This window comes from Urocitellus parryii, chromosome 5, assembly GCF_045843805.1.
Source record: "Urocitellus parryii isolate mUroPar1 chromosome 5, mUroPar1.hap1, whole genome shotgun sequence".
NCBI classification, from domain to species: Eukaryota; Metazoa; Chordata; class Mammalia; order Rodentia; family Sciuridae; genus Urocitellus; species Urocitellus parryii.
Window position 1 is genome coordinate 90,958,430 of NC_135535.1, and position 18,760 is coordinate 90,977,189.

Sequence of the window (18,760 nt, forward strand, 5' to 3'; positions counted from 1 at the left end):
GTAATTTGAAAGATTTTTTAATTAGTAAAAGTTATTGTTTTAAAATTAAGAATATTTCTGTTAGGGACAAAGTCACTTTTTGTTTTTGGTGCTGGGGATGGATTGAACCTAAGGGCCTAACATACAGGATCTACCACTAAGCCATCCTTTGCTGCAAAATCACATTCTTATTATGGTATATCTTAGGTCTAAAAATAATCTTATCACTCAGTAATACAATTTTCATTTAAAAGGTGATCTGATTAAGTGAGATACATCCCAGCAGTGAATTTCTCTCAGGAAACAGTTTATTTTTTCTCACAATTAGCTTATTCCTTTTTAAAATTTTCTTTGCAGTATTGGGGATTCAACCCAGCGGTGCTTTACCACTAAGCTGCATCCCCAGTGCTTTATATTTTTGATTTTGAGACAGGGTTTCACCAAGTTGTCCAGCCTAGTCTCAAACTTGTGATTCATCTATCTTAGCCTCTGGAATCACAGGTTTGCACCACTGTGTCTGGCTCAATTGTTTTTCTTATTTTCTTTTCCTTGACAATTACATTTCACATTTATTTGCATAATTCCAAACCTCTTATTTCCATGTCCCAGGGGTAATATCTTTCCTTGGCAATGTGCATATCTTTGAAGGGTTTTCCTATACCAAGCTTCCTAAGTCTTAACTCTTGTGCCACTTCTAGTATAAACCTTTTTCATTCTCCATTCTTTTTGACCTAAAGATTCCTGCTACTGAGAAGGCTGAGGTAGGAGGATTTCAAGTTCCAGGCTAGTCTGGGCAACTTAGATTCCATCTCAACAAAAACCATGATATGCCTCTAACATCCTAAAATAGAAATTCAAAAGGTATAGTTCTTTCAACATGTACAAAGTAACCATTTTATGAAAAGACATTATGAAATTATGAAACATTAAGATTATGAAAATATTAAAAAGTGAGAATGATAAAATCAAAATAGGAAAAACACAAATGATAAAACTATATATAAAACAAAAGCTCCAGCTAAAATTGGTATTATAAAACTATACTTTGAATATAAAATAATTTTCAAAAATGAGAGGGCATGTATGATTGATTGATTATTCTGTGGCTATTCCAGCCACTTACACAGTGAGATCCATTTCTTGGATATCCTTGAACTTGATGAATCTTCTTTTCTTCAGGAAGATGCACTGGGCCCCTGCTATAACAGAGCAAGGAGCTGCTATCACTGGGCAGAGGGGGGATTATGGGAGGCTGCTCTGTAAAGTCATAGGACCGAGGAAGTGGAGGACGAGGTGGGACTACTTCCTCTTCCTAAAGATTGTAGAATAGTCACCTTATTTAGACAAGCAGATTAAATTAAGCATATCTAAATTCTTTGCAATGGTATATTAACCTAAATTTACTTTAAGATATTTAAAGGGATACTGCCAAGCCAAAATCTCAAAGTGAAAAGTGAAAGCCAAGATTTTAATGATAGCTAATAATTGGGTTTTAAGTGTTTTTGTTTTTATTTTCCCATAACATATAAGTAGTTTTACACTAAAACTCAACAATGAAACAGATTACTGAGTGAAACTACTCCATTTCGTTTAAAAAGGAGAAGAAATAATTAGTTTAAAAAATCTTATTAATATTTTTGCAATTTTTATGAGAGAAAAAGAAACATTTCTTTTTGACATCACACAAAATTCAAAAACCATAGATTGTTTCACTTAGGTTGACAGTATCTCTTTGTAGTGCTATTTTCTTAATGCCATGCATAAGACCAAGTAAACTTATGAATCATCCTACAAATTTTACAAACTATAAGAAACCATGATAAATATTCAAATTACTTAGAAAAAGAATGACAATGTTAAAGATCTAACATGAATGAAAAGCACTACTTTTTTTTTTTTACATATCAGGAAGCAAAATGTTAGAAGCACCAAATTACTGAAGCAAATTTCAAGATTCAAATAACTTTGATATATTTTAAAAAAACATCTTTGTTATGGTTAGAAAAGAGAAAACATAATTACTTATAATTCATGTGTTCAACATTTAAAATAATGTATAGTTAGGAAAAAAAAATCCCAGCTTACCTCACTTTTGTACTTAACTGTAGAGAAAGGTTTTGATCCTGCCATACCTATTAGAAAAAATTAGAAAACATAACTACTTGCACTAAACACATTTTCCTAAATCTATAAGAATAATTTCATTTCACTTATTTTAAATGCAGACTTCAGTTGAGTCTCTCTATTAATATATTCAGAATTTGAGGTCAATTACATTTTTAAAAAACATTAAAATATTTGATTTAGACAAGAGCATGAAGAAATGGGTTTCCTCAAATATTATTGGTGCAAGCATAATTTGATATCTTTTAGAAGAGCAATCTGGATATATCCATTCAAAATGGAAGATAGGTGCTTATTTCTCATTTCTTGGAATTCACTAAGTACTAGCAAGTGTATTCTGTTGTTACTAGAAACAAAGTATATGTCCATCAATATAGTAATGGATAAATAAACTAGAGTTCTTTTTCTCTTTTTTTGGTATCGGGGAGTGAATCCAGGGGTGCTTAACCACTGAACCACATCCCCAGCCCTTTTTGTATTTTATTTAGGGACAGGGTCTCACTGAGTTACTTAGGGCCTTGCTAAGTTGCTGAGACCGGATTTGCCCTCACAATCCTCCTGCCTCAACCACCCAAGCTGTTGGCATTACAGGCATTGCCACCACCCCTGGCTTAGTTCAGTTATATAATGAATACTTAGGCAGTTTATGTATCATGAAAAAGGAAAAAAGCATTGTGGAAAAATAGGTATAACACAACCCCCTCCACCTTTTTTCCTCTAATAAAATTCAGAAGAAAAGCTGAAGACAAAAACAACTCCTAACGCCAAAATACTGTGTATGTTTATAATTATAAACAATGATTTTTGTTTTAAATTAAATTTCTTTTTTACATTTTTGTTTTAAATTAAATGTTTTTTTTAAATGTTTCATTACAAATTAAACATTTACAATTTATAAACAATGTTTGTGTGTGTGTGTGTGTGTGTGTGTGTAGGTAGGGCTGGCAGAGCTTTTGATTTTACTTTATAAACTTAGGTACTAATTCATTGTTATAAGAGAGTTTGTTTTCTGATGTAAAACCTACACTAAAACAACAAAAGACAGGTGGGTGGTACAGCATCCCTGGAGGCTGAGATAGGAGAATTCAAGTTGTAGGAGAACCAGGGAAACCTAATGAGAACCTGTCTCAAAAGAAGAAATAAAAGGGCTAGGGATGTGGCCTAGGGGTAAAGCACTCCTGGTTTCAATCCCTGTTACCAACCAATCAACAATCAAAACAAAACAAAACAAAACAAAAAAGAAAGAAAAAAGAAACTCAACAATGTGCACTATTCCATTTTATGACAAAATAAAAGCAAAGCTAATTTACCTGTTTCTGGAGTGCCTCTTTGCTGTTTGTGTTTACTTAGCCCTTCCATGACATCTTGGATTCTCCAAAGTTCTTTCTGAATCTGTGCACGTTGAATTCCTGCTGATTCAGTCTATCAGTAAAAATGGTAGACCACATGCAAGAAAAAAAGTCAGTTATAATTACACTAATTATATATTTTAAAATGAGAATTACAATGGATTAATTGAAAGAATATTTAATATGACCTACGTGATGCTTGTAATTTTGCAACCCTAGTGGAAAAGATGAAAGTTAAAGCAGAGAAAGAAAATATTTTATTTTTTCAGACTTAAGTGTAACATTCTGCATCTTTCTAATAGCTTTGCCTAGCATCATCCCAGGAAGGCATACTGGTTAGAAGGGACTAACAATGGAAAAAATACAGGAAGAAAGAGACAATAGAAACTCACTAATCCCAAGTTAAAACAAAAACCAACTTCTGAGGGGAAGAACAAAAGAAATAGAAAGCATACAGCAGCCCTCTCTTATCCTTAATTTGGCCTTCCATAGTTTTGAATGCCTACAGTCAACCAAGATCCTAAAGTATTAAATAGAAAATTCCAGAAATAAATAATTCATAAGTTTTAAATAAACAGAACAATGATAACAATTATATAATAAAATTATTTAAAACTTATGAATTGTTGATTTTTACAAATTGTTCTATTGTATTATATTATTGCTGTTAATCTTATACTATGCCTACTTTATATATTAAACTTTATTTATGAATTTTTTGGTACCAAAGATTGAACCCAGGGGTGCTTAACCCCTGAGCCACATTTCCAGACCTTTTTATTTTGAGACAGGGTCACATATTCATGCTTGCTAAGTTCTATCCTGGTTCCATTGGTCTACCATGCACAGAATGTGTCTTCCAGATTTTTTTTTCAAAGAATATCATAACTACTTGTGGCTTATATATATATGTATATATTTGGTACTAAGGATTGAACACAGTGCTGCTTTATCCTGAACTACATCCTCAGTCCTTTTATTTTTTTTAATTTTGAGACAGAGTCTCGCTAGGTTGCAGAGGTTGACCAGGAATTTATGATCCTCCTGTCTGGCCCTTACTAATCTTTTATCTGTTGCATTGATTTCTCTGGTAAGTCCAGTGACTGGGTTTCCAATGCAGATAATCATATTTAATAGGGTCATAACCAAATAGTGGCATCATTTTTATAAAATGTATTATCTCCCCTCAGAGCAACACTTTAAGACAGATCTTCTAATTTCTATTTTACAGATAAGAAAACTAACCCCTGGAACTTGACTTCAGATCTGCCTCTTTACAAACGGGATCTTTGTACCACCAAATGATGCTGTATGTTCCCCATTCTAATAGGTCAATTAAGATAGTAGACTAAATATAGTTTAGTAAAAAATAAATTTAATACAAAATGGGTTATATTATTTTAAATTATAAACATTATTTCATAAATTCACAACTCAATACCAAGTGATACGGATGGACTATCACTATTCCGCTCTCCCTCCATTTTTCTTTATTTGTACTAGGGATTGAACCCAGGGGCACTTAACTACTGAGCCACACAATCTTTTTTATATTTTTAAAATTTGAGATAGGTTTTTGCTAAGTTGCAAAAGCTGGCTTTGAACCTGCGATCCTCCTGTCTTGGCCTCCTGACCCACTGTGATTTAGTTTTTTGAAGAAGAGTCTTGCTGAATTTCGTAGGCTGCTCTTGAACTAAGTTGTGGATATTGGTTTAACTTTGAAACTCCTGCCTCAGCTTCCTGAATTGCTGGGATTACAGGCATGCACCTATGAGCCAAGCTAGAATAAAGCATTAAAATTGTGAACAAGGGGGAATAAAATTGGGAATAAAATTCCTATCAGTGAACGTATTCAAATAAACATTTTTTTTTTTTTTTTTTTTTTACAGAATTAGGGATTGAACACAGGGGTGTTTTACCACAGAGCTACATCCCCAGGCCTTTTTATCTTTTGAGACAGTCTTGATAAGTTGCTAAGGCTGACCTCAAACTTGCAGTTCTTCTGCCTCAGCTTCTTGAGTTGCTGAAAATATAGGCATGTGTCACTTAGCCCATCTTCAAATCCACATTTTAGGTAGCCAAAATGTAAAAACTGTTAAGAGTACATGGGTATGTAGTGAGGCAGATGTATAATATCAGTCAAAACCAGTTAAGATATTAACACTTTCGTACCTGAACTTCACCAAGGCGATCTAGCTGCTCTTGCATCTGGTTCCTGGTAATAGTTACATCATATTCCAACTTATCATATTCTCTCCATGCTCGTTCCAGTTCCTAAAATCAAAGAGTGTAAATTACTTTAATGGGGAGAATGTGCTATTATGGTGTTATTACTATACTTAAAACCTTTCTAGATTTTATTTTAAAATTTGTTTTGCTACTAGGATTGAACCTAGGGGGGCTTTACCACTGAACAACATCCTCAGCCCTTTTTATTTTGAGGCAAGGTCTCGTTAATTTGCTTAGTGTCTTTTTTTTTTTTTTTACTCAATATATATTATTTATTATTTCCACTTCATAGGTATTCTTTAATGGTAGTTAAAAAAAGCATAAACCATTGTTTTTTCTTGGAACCTAATTTTTGTGCTACTCTGAAGAATGATTTATTTTTCCAAACAAACAGATACAAGACATTTGATGTGTTCGTTATTTTAATAACAACACATATACCATGTTATCACCATGAAATGTAAGTTCAGGTTAGACAAGGGAATTTTACAAGTATACTAAAGCATGCTGTAGTTTACCAAAGCTTGTATATTTAATGTCTGACCAGACCAGCTTGCTCAAAACCAGCAATCACTTCCATTTTAGGTAATTTGTTTAACACTTGCAATTCATACAGAGAAAATAAATATACTGCACACATTAAGACCGTGTTCTTAATTTACCTTTGTATTAGCACTTAAAATAAATATTTCTCTTTCAAGATAACATTTAAAAATTATTCTAATACAACAGCAAAAATATAATTCTGCAATTATAAAAGAGCTAAAGTGGAATCAATAATTAAATTATTATGTTTATAGTGTGATTCTGAAATAAACACTACTTTTATGCAGTTCTGTTATGAGCTTTCCAGGTATGGCTTAAACACACACAAACTCTCCCTCCCTTCCTCTCTCTCTCTCAGTTGTGGGAAGATTTATAAGTTACATTTCATGCACTTTTGTGAAATATGAAATAGTTCTTTAAGAGCCAACTAATACTAAAAAACTGAAGTTCTTAAACCAGATCACAAGGCAGGTAGAAAAAAGTTAAATTAACTGGGTTAAATAGGATTCCTACCCAACATTCAAAGTATGTGTATGATATTCAGTAGTAAATTGGGAATATTTCAGGACTGGCCTTTTGTCTTTAGAAGTAATTTCTGTATAAGCACTTAAGAAGGTGAATGTTAACTTGACTTCCCTGAATGACCGAGTCAGTGAAGTCATTAATAATTTGATAACCAGGCAAATCAAGTGGGCAAGAAAAAAAGCCATTATTCAAAATACTGTGTTACAGCCTGAACCCACTCAAGGGATTTATTTTTTGACATAAACATATAACTTTAACATAACAAAAACAAGTACTTCCAACAAGACCAAGACAGCATCTCTTCTTCTAAGGTTTAGAATTCCTATACAGGGAATAGCCCATACCTAGAGTCATCGCTCCTACAACAAAGCCTTGGGCTGCCACACGAATGTGAATCAGGTGAATGGACATTTTAGTATTTCCCCTGGTCTTTAATTTGTATAATCCATATGCAACAATTGCTGCAAAACCTGCCATTCCAATAGGTACAAATGGTGCTTCTTTAGCTTTTTGGATAAATTTAGATCCCTGATCTTCATCATATGAAGAAAAAGAAAAAATCTGTGTTGGTTGACATACTGATTGCTTGAAGAAACTTCGGAAAGCGACAAAACCCTTTACCCCCACACCTGCTTGTGGACCCAGTCCGCCGATTAGTGTCTTAATAAGTTTCGGAGACTGGTCTCAAACTTGCAATCCTATTGCCTCAGCCTCCTGAGTTGTGGGATTATGGACATGCAACACTGATACACATCTGGCTCTTTATAGATTTTAGAAAATTGAATTCTTTATATTGAAAATAAATTTTTTTATAACTCCTTACTTTTAAATTCTTTATATTGAAAAAAAATTTATAACTCCTTACTTTTAAGGCTTTAATTTAATTTTTTTTTTTGGTATGGGGAATTGAACCTAGGGGCACTTAACCACTGAACCACATTTTTATTTTATTTTTATTTTGAGACATGGTCACGCTAAGTTGCTCAGTGCCTCTCTAAGTTGTTGAGGCTGGCTCTGAACTTGCAATTCTCCTGCCTCAGCCTCCTGGGCTGCTGGGATTACAGGTATGAACTACTAGAAGTTTTCATCTTTTAAAAACTCAATTTATAAAGAATTTACTGGGCAACTTAAGTTGTTTATGTGGTGTTGCTGTGTAATGAAATTTAATAAAACCAATTTACCTTAACTGTTACTTATTCCTTTGTTACATTAAAGCATTTAAATTGATTCTACTATCTAAATGATATAAATTTGAAGAAATAGTTTAAGTTATTCTTGGTAATGCAGTAAATTTTTCTTTAAGGCAATTTCCTAAAATGCAGAAGAGATAGAAATAAAATATATTCCTGTTTGCCTAGATTAAAAGTTTTCCATGAATAAAAATATTAAATCCTTTGTATTTTATCATTATTGGATTTTTTTCCCATGGTACTAGGGATTGAACCCAGTTGTGCTCTATGACTAAGTTATGCCCCTAACTCCTTTTGATTATTTTATGTATTTATTTTTGGTCTGGGGATTGAACCTAGGGGTGGCTTTACCACTGAGCTACATCCCCAGTCCTTTTTTTTTTTAATTTTTTTTAAAATTTGATACAGGGTTTCGCTAAATTGCCCAGGTTAGCCTCCAACTTGCAATTCTCCTGTCTCAGCCTCTTGAGTTTGGGTTACAGGTGTGTGCCTATAACCTGCCACACACGCCCTCTTTTTAAGATTAACTGTATTTTGTCTTATGAAACTGGCTTAAAATTACTTTAAAAATTAGGAAATAAAGAATTATTTGAGGAGTATGCTGTTATTTTTATTTATGTATTTGGTGATAGGGATTGAACCCAGGGATGCTTTACTACTGAGCTACATCCCTAACCCTTTTTGCTCTACTTTTTGTTTGGAGACAGGGTCTTGTTAAATTACAGAGGCTGGTCTTGAACTTGTGATCCTCCTGCCTTCGTCTCCTGAGTCTCTGAGATAATAGGTGTTTGCTATTCTGCCAGGTATAAGGAGCACACTTTAAAGATTAAAATGAAGTTGGCTACGGTGGTGTCTGAAATCCCAGTGATCTGGAGGCTGAGGCAGTAGAATCAGTAGTTGCTGGGATTATAGGCATGTGCCACTATGACTGGCAACAGTGAGTCTTTCAAAGCTTCAGGGAGGGTAAAATGAGGATAACAGACCCAATGGAGGCAGCAATAATGCCAGGTTAACACTTCACCTCATTTGTACTAAAGCCAAACTTCAGGATAGCCTCAACTGTATTGTAGAAGTATCTAAATATTAGAACATCGCAAGATGCTGGGATATTTGTTTTTCCTAGAAAAATATACGAAAAATAGAGATTGAGAGAGATTAATTTACCAATACTTTAGGTAAAGAGAAACAACCACATACATATAAATATTCCCTCATTTTCCATCAGCACTGAAGACTGAAACACTGAGCTACATCACAAGCCCTTTTTGTTTTTTGACTTGAGACAGGGTCTTACTAAATTTGCCCAGGATGGCCTGGAATTCACCATCCTTTTTCCTCAGCTTCTTCCTGAGTAGCTAGGATTACAAGTCTGCGCCACCACATGAACATACTTTCAGTTTTCCTAACTGAAATTCTATAATTTAGGCCAAGTTCTATAATTCTGCTAGGCCTACCTGTTGTTTTCTTTATCTCAACTCCTCAAACATAATTCATGAGTGGGCAGTAACACAAGTCAAAAGTGGGTAAAAAATTAAGATAATTTAATGAGTTACAAGAGTATATTGTTCAAGCCATGAGCTCTGGTGCATGCCTGTAATACCAGTGATTGGGGAGGCTGAGACAGGAGGATCTTGAGTTCAAAGCCAGCCTCAGCAATAGTAAGGTGCTAATAAGCAACTCAGTGAGACCCTCTCTCGTAATAAAATACAAAATAGGGCTGAGGATGTGGCTCAGAGGTTGAGTGCCCCCAAGTTCAATCCCCAGCGTGCACGCACACACACACACACACACACACACACACACACACACACAAGTATATTGTTCAAACTGGGCCTGATGGTTCACAACTATAATCCCTGTGACTCAGGAGGCCGAGGCAGGATGAGTGAAAATTTGAGGCTAGCCCGAGCAATTTATTGAAACCCTCAGCATTTAGTGAGAATTAAAAAATTCTCTGAATTAAAACAAAAGTAGGGGATGTAGCTTAGTGGTAGAGTACTTGCTTAGCATGTGCTAGGTCCTCAGTTAAAAAAAAAAGCATAATGTTAAAAATCTGTAAATATGATTTCATCTTTTTTCTTAGCCCAGAATATACATGCATATAAAGGTGATCAACAAATTAATATTTAATATTAATAATTAATATTCAATTATTTTAAAACCATAGGTAATATTTAGGAAATAAAACTTTTTTTTTTTTTTTTTTTGGTGGTGGTAGTGGGGGTGGGGTATCGGAGGTTGAACTAAGGGGCACTCAACCACAGACTCACATCCCCAGCACTATTTTGTATCTTATTTAAAGACAGGGTCTCACTGAGTTGCTTAGTGCTTCATTTTTGCTGAGACTGGCTTTGAACTCGTGATCCTCCTCTGCCTCAGCCTCTCGAGCTGCTGGATTACAGGCATGCACCACTGTACCTGGCTAGGAAATAGAACTTTCAATAAAGGAGTATAGAATTTTACACCACCCAATTAAGAGACTAAATTAACTGTTTCAATCCACTATCATAGAAAGGCACATCCCCATTCCTTTTTATTTATTTTTTTAAAATATATGAGGACAAGAGTATATACTATAAGATCACATATTATTGCAAAGTTCCAAAACAGACAGACACTGGGAAGGCAGTCCCTAGAAAGGTGGTAAAACTCAATGTTTTTATATAGATCTTGGTTAAATTCCTAATCTGAGCACTTTTACAAGAGCATGTTATACTTCAACAAAGGTTTAAAAAAGTGTATGAGTTAGGAGAGGAGACAGGTTTGTTGTGGGGATGGCAGAATTTTTTTTTTTAAACTTAACTTAGCCTATATTTCGAGCATGATACCAGTAAATTCTAGAAATTTTTAAAAAATAGTTTGTACTAATATAAAATTTTGCAAGGGATAGGGCAATACATTCAAGTATGCATGCCCTAGAGGGGCATGCACAGGGCATGCATCTCTAAAGGAAAGAAACTAAAATTAAAAAATTAGAAAGGAAATTCTTATTTCTCATATCATTAATGTGTACTGCTTTATGAGATATTTTTACATTTTAAGAAGTATTTTATTTCCCCCTCAATTCCCCTGCCTCTTCTTTTTCGTGGATTTGGGGATCCCCAATTCTAGGCAAATGATCTACCGTGGAATTAAATCCCCAGCCCACCACTAATTTATTGAAGAGTCTTATTATCTGTTCTGCAGATTTTCTCCTTTTCTTAATTTTGCTAAGTGATTTTTTAAAATATATGTATTTTTTTGTTGCTGATGGACCTTTATTTTATTCATTTATTTATATGCTGAGAATCGTACTCAGTGCCTCACACATGCCAGGCAAGTGCTCCACCACTGAGCCACAACCTTAACCCTGCTAAATGAATTCTTTTTCTCTCAGCACGCTCCATGTATTTCCTATAACATGGTAGTTATATACGTAGTTATATATTGAGGCTTGTTGAGATTCAGGTTTTTTTTTTTTTTTTTTGTGTGTGTGTGTGTATCTGTGTAAAAATACCTTACAGAAGGGAATCCAAACTAAGACAATGACATGAATTTGAAGGGATAAATGAGTGTTATTACAACTTTCCTTTAATCAGACTTAGATTAAAACAAAAAAGGTAAAGGCAAAGAGAAAACAGAAAGGCACTATGTTCTTAAAGCACATGTGTCATGGATGGGATTTAGGTTGTTTTTTTGTTTTTGGTACCACAGATTGAACTCTGGGATACTTTATCACTGAGGCACATCCCCATTCCTTTTTATTTATTCATTTTTTAAAAATATTTTTTTAGTTGTAGATGGACACAATGCTTTATTTTGTTTATTTTATTTGGTGCTGGGGATCAAACCCAGGGCCTCATACATACTAGGCAAGTGCTCTACCACTGAGCTACAATCCCGGCCCTTCCTTTTTATTTATTTCAAGACAGTTCCTCATGCTCAGCTGGATGGGGCTTAAGAAGGGGAGATGTGGCATCAAGAATGAAATGAAATAAGCCAAGTGTGGTGGCCTATGCCTGTAATCCCAGCAGCTCAGGAGGTACTGCAAGATGATCACAATTTGTGTTTGAGGTTAGCTTGTGCAACTTAGTAAGACCCTGTCTTAGAACACAAAATAGAAAGAGATAGGGATATAGCTCAGTGGTGAGTGCCCCTGAGTTTAATCCTTAGTACGACACATACACACACACAAGGTTAAATAAAATGTACAGGGAACACTGCTTTGGTGCTCCCATTATGCTAACCTTCAAGGATGACTAGGTGAGGATATGTTTTCAGAATTGAGGCTTTGATTTGTGGGGGTTCTAATCTATCCTCTATGCCAGGGGTTTAGATTTGAAGAAATGTCATGAACTGTGAAAGAATCACAGGAACCTTTTGAGATTCTGCCAGCCTAAATGTAATTCAAATTTACATCTAATCAAATTCACTGAGTGCCAACCATATACCCAATATATTAGGTGCATACTAATATTTGTAGTATTAAGTTACAAATAAGTTTACATAAAGGAGAGGTTGTCCTAACCACTGATAAATGCTAAAGGCAAGGAAAAAAAAATAGGAGAGTGATTTTATAGGATAACAACCTAAAAAAGAGGTCCTTAGACAATATTAATTTCTACTAAAGCATTTATAACAAGGGGAGGCTGGAGAAGAAAGATCCAAGTTTGTGGTTAGCCTGAGGCACTTAGTGAGACCCTGTGTCAAAAAAAAAAAAAAAAAAAAAAAAAAGAGCTGGGGGATGGTAAAGAGCACCACTCCTGGGTTCATTCCCTACTGCTACATGATTGAGTAAACAAAACAAGACAAAAAAAAAAAAAAAACCCAAAAGCACTTTTGACAAACTACCCAACAGTATATTGGAGTTAACCTTGGGATAGAACAAGTTCTAAGCTTAATGATGAGATTTAAGTTCTGAAATTCAGTTGCTAAGGATGGAATTTTCTAAAATTCATATTTCAGTCAAGTGCCTATAATCTTAGGGACCAGGGAGGCTGAAGCAGGAGGATCGCAAATTCCGGGCAGCACCAGCAGTTTAAAGAGACCCTGATGAGGAGTGCAGCTCAGTGGGAGAAGGCCCCTGGGTTTAATTCTCAGTAACATGCACACATCGAATTTCAAGAATAGACACTAAATCACTAAAGAGTTTCCAACTAAATGTCAATACCATTCACCATTTTGATTTAATTCAGGTTGTTTTAGGGATGAAAATGAGTTTTTAATTAGCTTGGCAGTGACAGTTTAATCCCTTTTCTCTCTCTCTCTTTTTTTTTTTTTTTTTGCAGTACTGGAGGATTTAACCCAGGGGCACTCTATCATTGAGCTATATATCCAGGCCTTTTCTTTATTTTATTTTCTGTTTTTAGACAATCTCCCTAAGTTGCCCAGGCTGCTCTTTTTTGTTGTCACTGTTGTTTTGGGTGGGAGTACTGGGGATTGATTTCAGGAGCAGGGTCTCACTGAGTTGCTTAATGCTTTACTGTTGCTGAGGCTGGCTTTGAACTCACGATCCTCCTGCCTTAGCCTCCTGAGCTGCTGGGATTACAGGCATGTGCCACTGTGCCCCAGCCCCAGGCTTATCTTGAATTTAGGATCCTCCTACCTCAGCCCCTTGTCACTGGGATTACAGGGGTATACCACTAAACCTAGCCCTTTTTTCTGTTATAGTGTAGATCTAGAATGCCCTCCAAAGTCTTGTGTTGAAAGCTTGTTAACAAGTGCTACAATGTTCAGAAGTGGAGCTGTGGGGAAGTGACTGCATCATGAGGGATCTCACCTCTTCAATGGTCTAATTCATTGATAGCTGAATGGACTACTGGAAACTGCAGGCAGAAGGGAATGTTGGAAGAAGTTAAGACTTGGAACTGTGCACTGGAAGAGTATGTATTGTCCCTAGATTCCTCTTCCCTTCCCTCCCTCCCTGTTTCCTGACTGTCATGAGGCGAGCAGCTTTCTATCACTGCAGTTTTCTGCCATGATGTAGAATGCTCTAAGTAGAGCAAATTGGGCAATTCTGGGGAGAGCTCAGTAGAATAGAATGCCAACAGGAATGGGGACTGAATTCATGAGATGTCAAAGAGAATTGGACTAGAGGTCACTTGTGTTATATTCTAGCAAAGAATTTGGCCACATTTTGCCCATATCCTGAGACTTTATGAGGCCGAATTTAAAAGTGATGGACTGATTAATCTGCTGGAGGAAATTTCAAGGAAGCGCAGCATTCAGTCAGTGGCATGGATATTGCTAGCGGCTTTACTATGAGAAAGTGGAGCAAAGAACACAGCTAAAGGATTTAAAAATTTCAGCTTGGCCAGAAAAGTACATATAAAGTTGGGGCCAAGGAAGGGTGCTTTAGGAGTTTATAGTTCCTAAAGAGACGCTAAGTACTTGTACAGACAATAGGAAAAATGGTGGTGGCTAGGAAGTTGAATGAAGTTCCCTTCATTCAGCACTATGGGTACTCAGAAGCCCCTGCTTCCAGGGGGCCAAGGAATTATGCAAGCTGGAAGCAGACTTTGGTATCATCCAAATGGTGCTGGTTCTGCAGGAATGCAAGATGCTAAAGTTAAAAGTGATCAGGGAAGCTTCCACCAAAATTTCAAAGGAAGATCTGAGAGGCCAAAGTATAGCAGGGTCTGAGTCCTTGAGGGCTGCCCTTTCTCCGAGACAGTGATGTGTGAAGTTATATAGGTGAAATCAAAGTTGGAATGGAGACCCCAGAAATTAAGAGATGCCAGTAATATGGATTGTCTGCTGAGAAATGCTGCTGGCTGTAGAAAGGCCCATACTGAAGGTGCATGTGCACCACAACTTGCAAGGCCAAAGGGGCAGGAATACCCATACCCTTTGTAAATGATATTTCACAGCCAAGTGTCCTACATGATCTACACAGACATAGGAAACCAAGGCCAGCAGTTGTTGTGGTCCTGTTTTGGCACCATCCCTTCTTTCTATGCTTTTATTCCTCCTTTTCAGAATGGGAATATTACTTTGTGCCACTATATATTGAATATATGGAACTTGCTTTTGGTTTTTACAAGAACTCACTGCCAGGAGTTAGCCTTGAGTCTCAGAGAAGACTTTGAATTTGGACATTTGGGCAATGTTAAAAGATTATGAAATTCTTGGAAATAAACTGAATGCATTTTGCATAGTGAGATGGACATGAGGTTTTGGGGGTCAGAGGCAGAATGTTATGGTTTGGATATAATGGCAACTGAAAACTAATGCGTTGAGGCAAGACTATTCAGAGGTGACATGATTAGCTATTGGGAGCTATAACCTAATTAATCCCTTCTAGTTTGGATAGACTGACTGGGTGGTTAACTGTAGGTAGGTGGGACATGACTAGAGGTGGTGGGTCACTGGGGACATGCCTGGGAAAGGTTCATCTTCCCTGTGGCCTCTTCATCTCTTTCTCTGCTTCCTGACCCCATCATAAGCTGAGCAGCTTTCCTCCACTGGGTCCGTCTCCCATGATGTTCTGCCTCACCTTGGGCCTAGAGCCATAGGGTCAGCCTCTATGGACAGACCTCTGAAATTGTAAGCCCCAAATAAACTTTTCCTCTTCAAAGTTGTTCTTGCTGGGTATTTTAGTCAGAGCAATGAAAAAGCTAATTAAAACTGATTATGCTTGGGATTGGTTCTTAAAAAACAACAACAACAACAACAAAAAGCAACAAAATAACAAACCTCAAGAAAAACAAAAAACAAATGCCCCTTCCCACCAAGTCAAACTTTAAACAATGTTTCTGTTGGAAATTCTGCAAAAGGCTGCTTGGGTGTGCTAGCTATGATTAGAGATGATTGTATCATAGAAAAAAAAAACAAAAACAAAACCTCAATTTATAAACTCAGTTTACAAACACTCAGGACTTTTTAGATTTGGTAATCCCAAGAGACTCTCCTGAAATTCTAAGGCTAAGGGTTAATAATTTAAAAAAATTTTTTTTTTTTTTAGTTGTTGACAGTCCTTTATTTATTTTACGTGGTGCTGAGAATCGAACCCAGTGCCTCACACATGCCAGGCAAGTGCACTACCACTAAGCTCAGCTCCAGCCCCTAAGGGTTAATAATTTTGCCAATCATTTTTCTTATTCAATTTATCTAAATTTAGATGACATTTCAGCTATGAAAGGGATGCTTTCTTACAACCTTTCCGCAAGTGCTTTTTGTTGAAATGACTTGAATTTTATTTTTACTGAAATGGGTGGGTGAGTTCAGTTACCACCTTCAGGAAATTATCCTAAATCCCCTAAAATTCACAATGTATTTTTTTCTTCATGCAATTAATTTTAACTTATTTAAAGAATTTTTTTGGTTGCATAATATGTAAAAAAGGAGTACCTATCTTTTCTGTAAAACATCCATTTCATTAAGAATAAGATACCTACAGAAATAAAGGTCACTCTTTATGTTCCTAAACATAGTTAATATTAAGAAATTAATATTTCTTGTTATAATAATAAAGAGTGATCCTAAAGACACCACAACTAATAGCAGAGCAAAGAAAAAAAAGAACTGCATAATATTTCAAAGACTCCTACCAGGAAAAAAAAAAAAAATCTACTTACGGCAGTGGCTCGAGAGAGTTCTCGACATGTACTAAGCAGTCCATTTTGCAAATCATCCCTCTGTAATACCACTGTCTGAATGGCTGCTGGGTTATCTGCGTTCATTTCTATCTCTTGACTGGCTGACAGCAAAGCTTGCTCAAGCGTGTACTAATAAAAAGAATCACACTTAATGTTCTGCATCATTGAATTAGCTTTCTTTTTTTTTACTCATTACTGTCTTGATAATAATCACATCAAATAACATTGATTGTAGATAATAAACATAACTGTCTTACTTTCTCCTTGTGGAGTTGCTGAAGTTTCTCTTCCAGTGCATGTACCACTTTATCTTGTTCACATAATCGGCTTAACTTGGCCTGAGTTGTAAGAGATGTCTTTTGTTAGAGAAATTTAAAAATGTTTCATGTAATTAGCTGAAGGTGGGTACCCATTTAAAGCAGCCATGAAATGCTAAATTGGGTTAATTTTCTTTAAGTAAATACAATCAAAATTAAAATACAGTTTATAAAAATAGAATAATATGTTGGGTGTGCTGGCACATGCCTGTAGTGTCAGCAACTAGGAGGCTGAGATAGGAGGCTCATAAGTTCAAGTCTAGGCCCTGTCTCAAAATAAAAAACAAAAAGGGCTGGGAATGAAGTTCAATGGTAAAGTACCCCTGGGTTAAATCCCCAGTATTACAACGAAACAAATCATGCAAAGTAAAGTAGACAAGTATTTCAATCATACTAAACTTAAATATTTCTCTTTTCTTCCTTCCACAGTATATGGATTGAAGTTACTTTACCACTGAGCTACATCCACACCCCTTTTCATTTTTTTTCTTTTGAGACAGGGTCTTCTCAATTGTAGAGGCTAGCCTTGAATTTTCGATCCTCCTGAGTAACTGGGATTGCAAGACTGAACCCAGTGCCTGTCTAATTTACACATTTCAAACTATCTTTGGTAATCAAGCAGTCTAAAAATTCTAACTCTCCACCAAAAAAAACACACACTATAATCTGACCTATAGGGTAAGGGATATATACAGTTCTTAAATGTAATAATACAAGTAAAAATATTGTTTATGAAGAAAAATTACTTTTAGTAGTTTGTTTTTTTGGGGGGGAAGTGGGAATAGAATCCAGAACCTCAGGCATGCTAAGCATGTACTCTACCACTAAGCTACATCCCCAGGTTTAAACTTATTATTTTTAAATTTTTTATTTTATGTATGTATGTACATATGTATGTATTTATTTTCGCAACACTGGGGATTGAACCCAGGGTTCTCTACTACTAAGCTACATCCCCAACCCTTCTTTTTTTTTACTTTTTATTTTGAGAAAGGGTCCTGATAAGTTGTTCAGGCTGTTCTTCAACATATGATCCTCTTGCCTCAGCCTCCTGAGTTGCTGGGATTACAGGCATTGCACCACCATACATTGTAGTTTAAATCTTTTAAATCAATTTAATGATAATATGAGAAAGTACTCTACAGTACAATAAATCGATTCTCCTAATGTCTCAAAACAAATGTGGATAATCAGGAAATATGGCCCAAAGTTTATAGTATAATGACAAGTAAGCAAGAAATTTGATACTTGACCTTCTTTGTCCTTTATCTATTAAAATAACTACCTTATCTTTATTAGACAAGACTCAAGCTATACCAAATAGAAGGTATTAAAATGAAAAGGAGACAAACTCAATGGAATAAAACCAGGAGAAGTGAGGGAAAATTACATGGCAAATCAGCAACCTAGACTATGATTTAACAGAGACAAAATATAATTTAAAAAGGAACAGCCATGAAACTTCCAGAGGCTAATACTTTCTCTAGAAGATAGTAATTCTCCCGTTTTGCACACCTGTGTTTTAAGAAAATCAGTAATTATTTTAAAATTTTCATTTAAGTGATCCTTAATATGTTCAACTACTACCTATCAGGGGATAGTGGGTAGTAGGCAGCAGTAATGTAAGTGCAACAGAGAAATAATACTGATTTGTTTAATGTTATTTTAGAGAACCTGGGAAGAAGAAGGTTTTGCATCATGCTTATTTCCAATATTTTGGCACAGAATATGACACAGAATCAGTATATATCATAGTAATACTTACATCAATATCTATTTCTTCAGGTCTGTATTTATATAATGTGCCTCTACATTCATCTTGTGATAGCTGTAAGAAAAAAACACCATATACAAACTTAAAAATCATACAAAAATATATTTAGTCTATAGCTAATACTTTATATTTAAGTTAAATATATAACAGT

At 35.5% G+C, this 18,760-nt stretch overlaps 1 protein-coding gene across 1 annotated transcript in view; it reads right to left on the reverse strand.

Moving 5' to 3' along the window:
• Positions 1–18,760, reverse strand: part of Plekha5 (pleckstrin homology domain containing A5) — a 233,190-nt gene that overhangs the window by 22,281 nt on the left and 192,149 nt on the right. Inside the window, exons 15-20 of the mRNA XM_077798245.1 lie at positions 18,601–18,663; positions 16,776–16,856; positions 16,498–16,647; positions 5,625–5,726; positions 3,414–3,525; positions 2,065–2,111 (exon numbers count right to left, since the gene is read on the reverse strand). Coding sequence (XP_077654371.1) covers positions 2,065–2,111; positions 3,414–3,525; positions 5,625–5,726; positions 16,498–16,647; positions 16,776–16,856; positions 18,601–18,663 — 555 coding nt within the window. The remainder of the gene's footprint in view (positions 1–2,064; positions 2,112–3,413; positions 3,526–5,624; positions 5,727–16,497; positions 16,648–16,775; positions 16,857–18,600; positions 18,664–18,760) is intronic.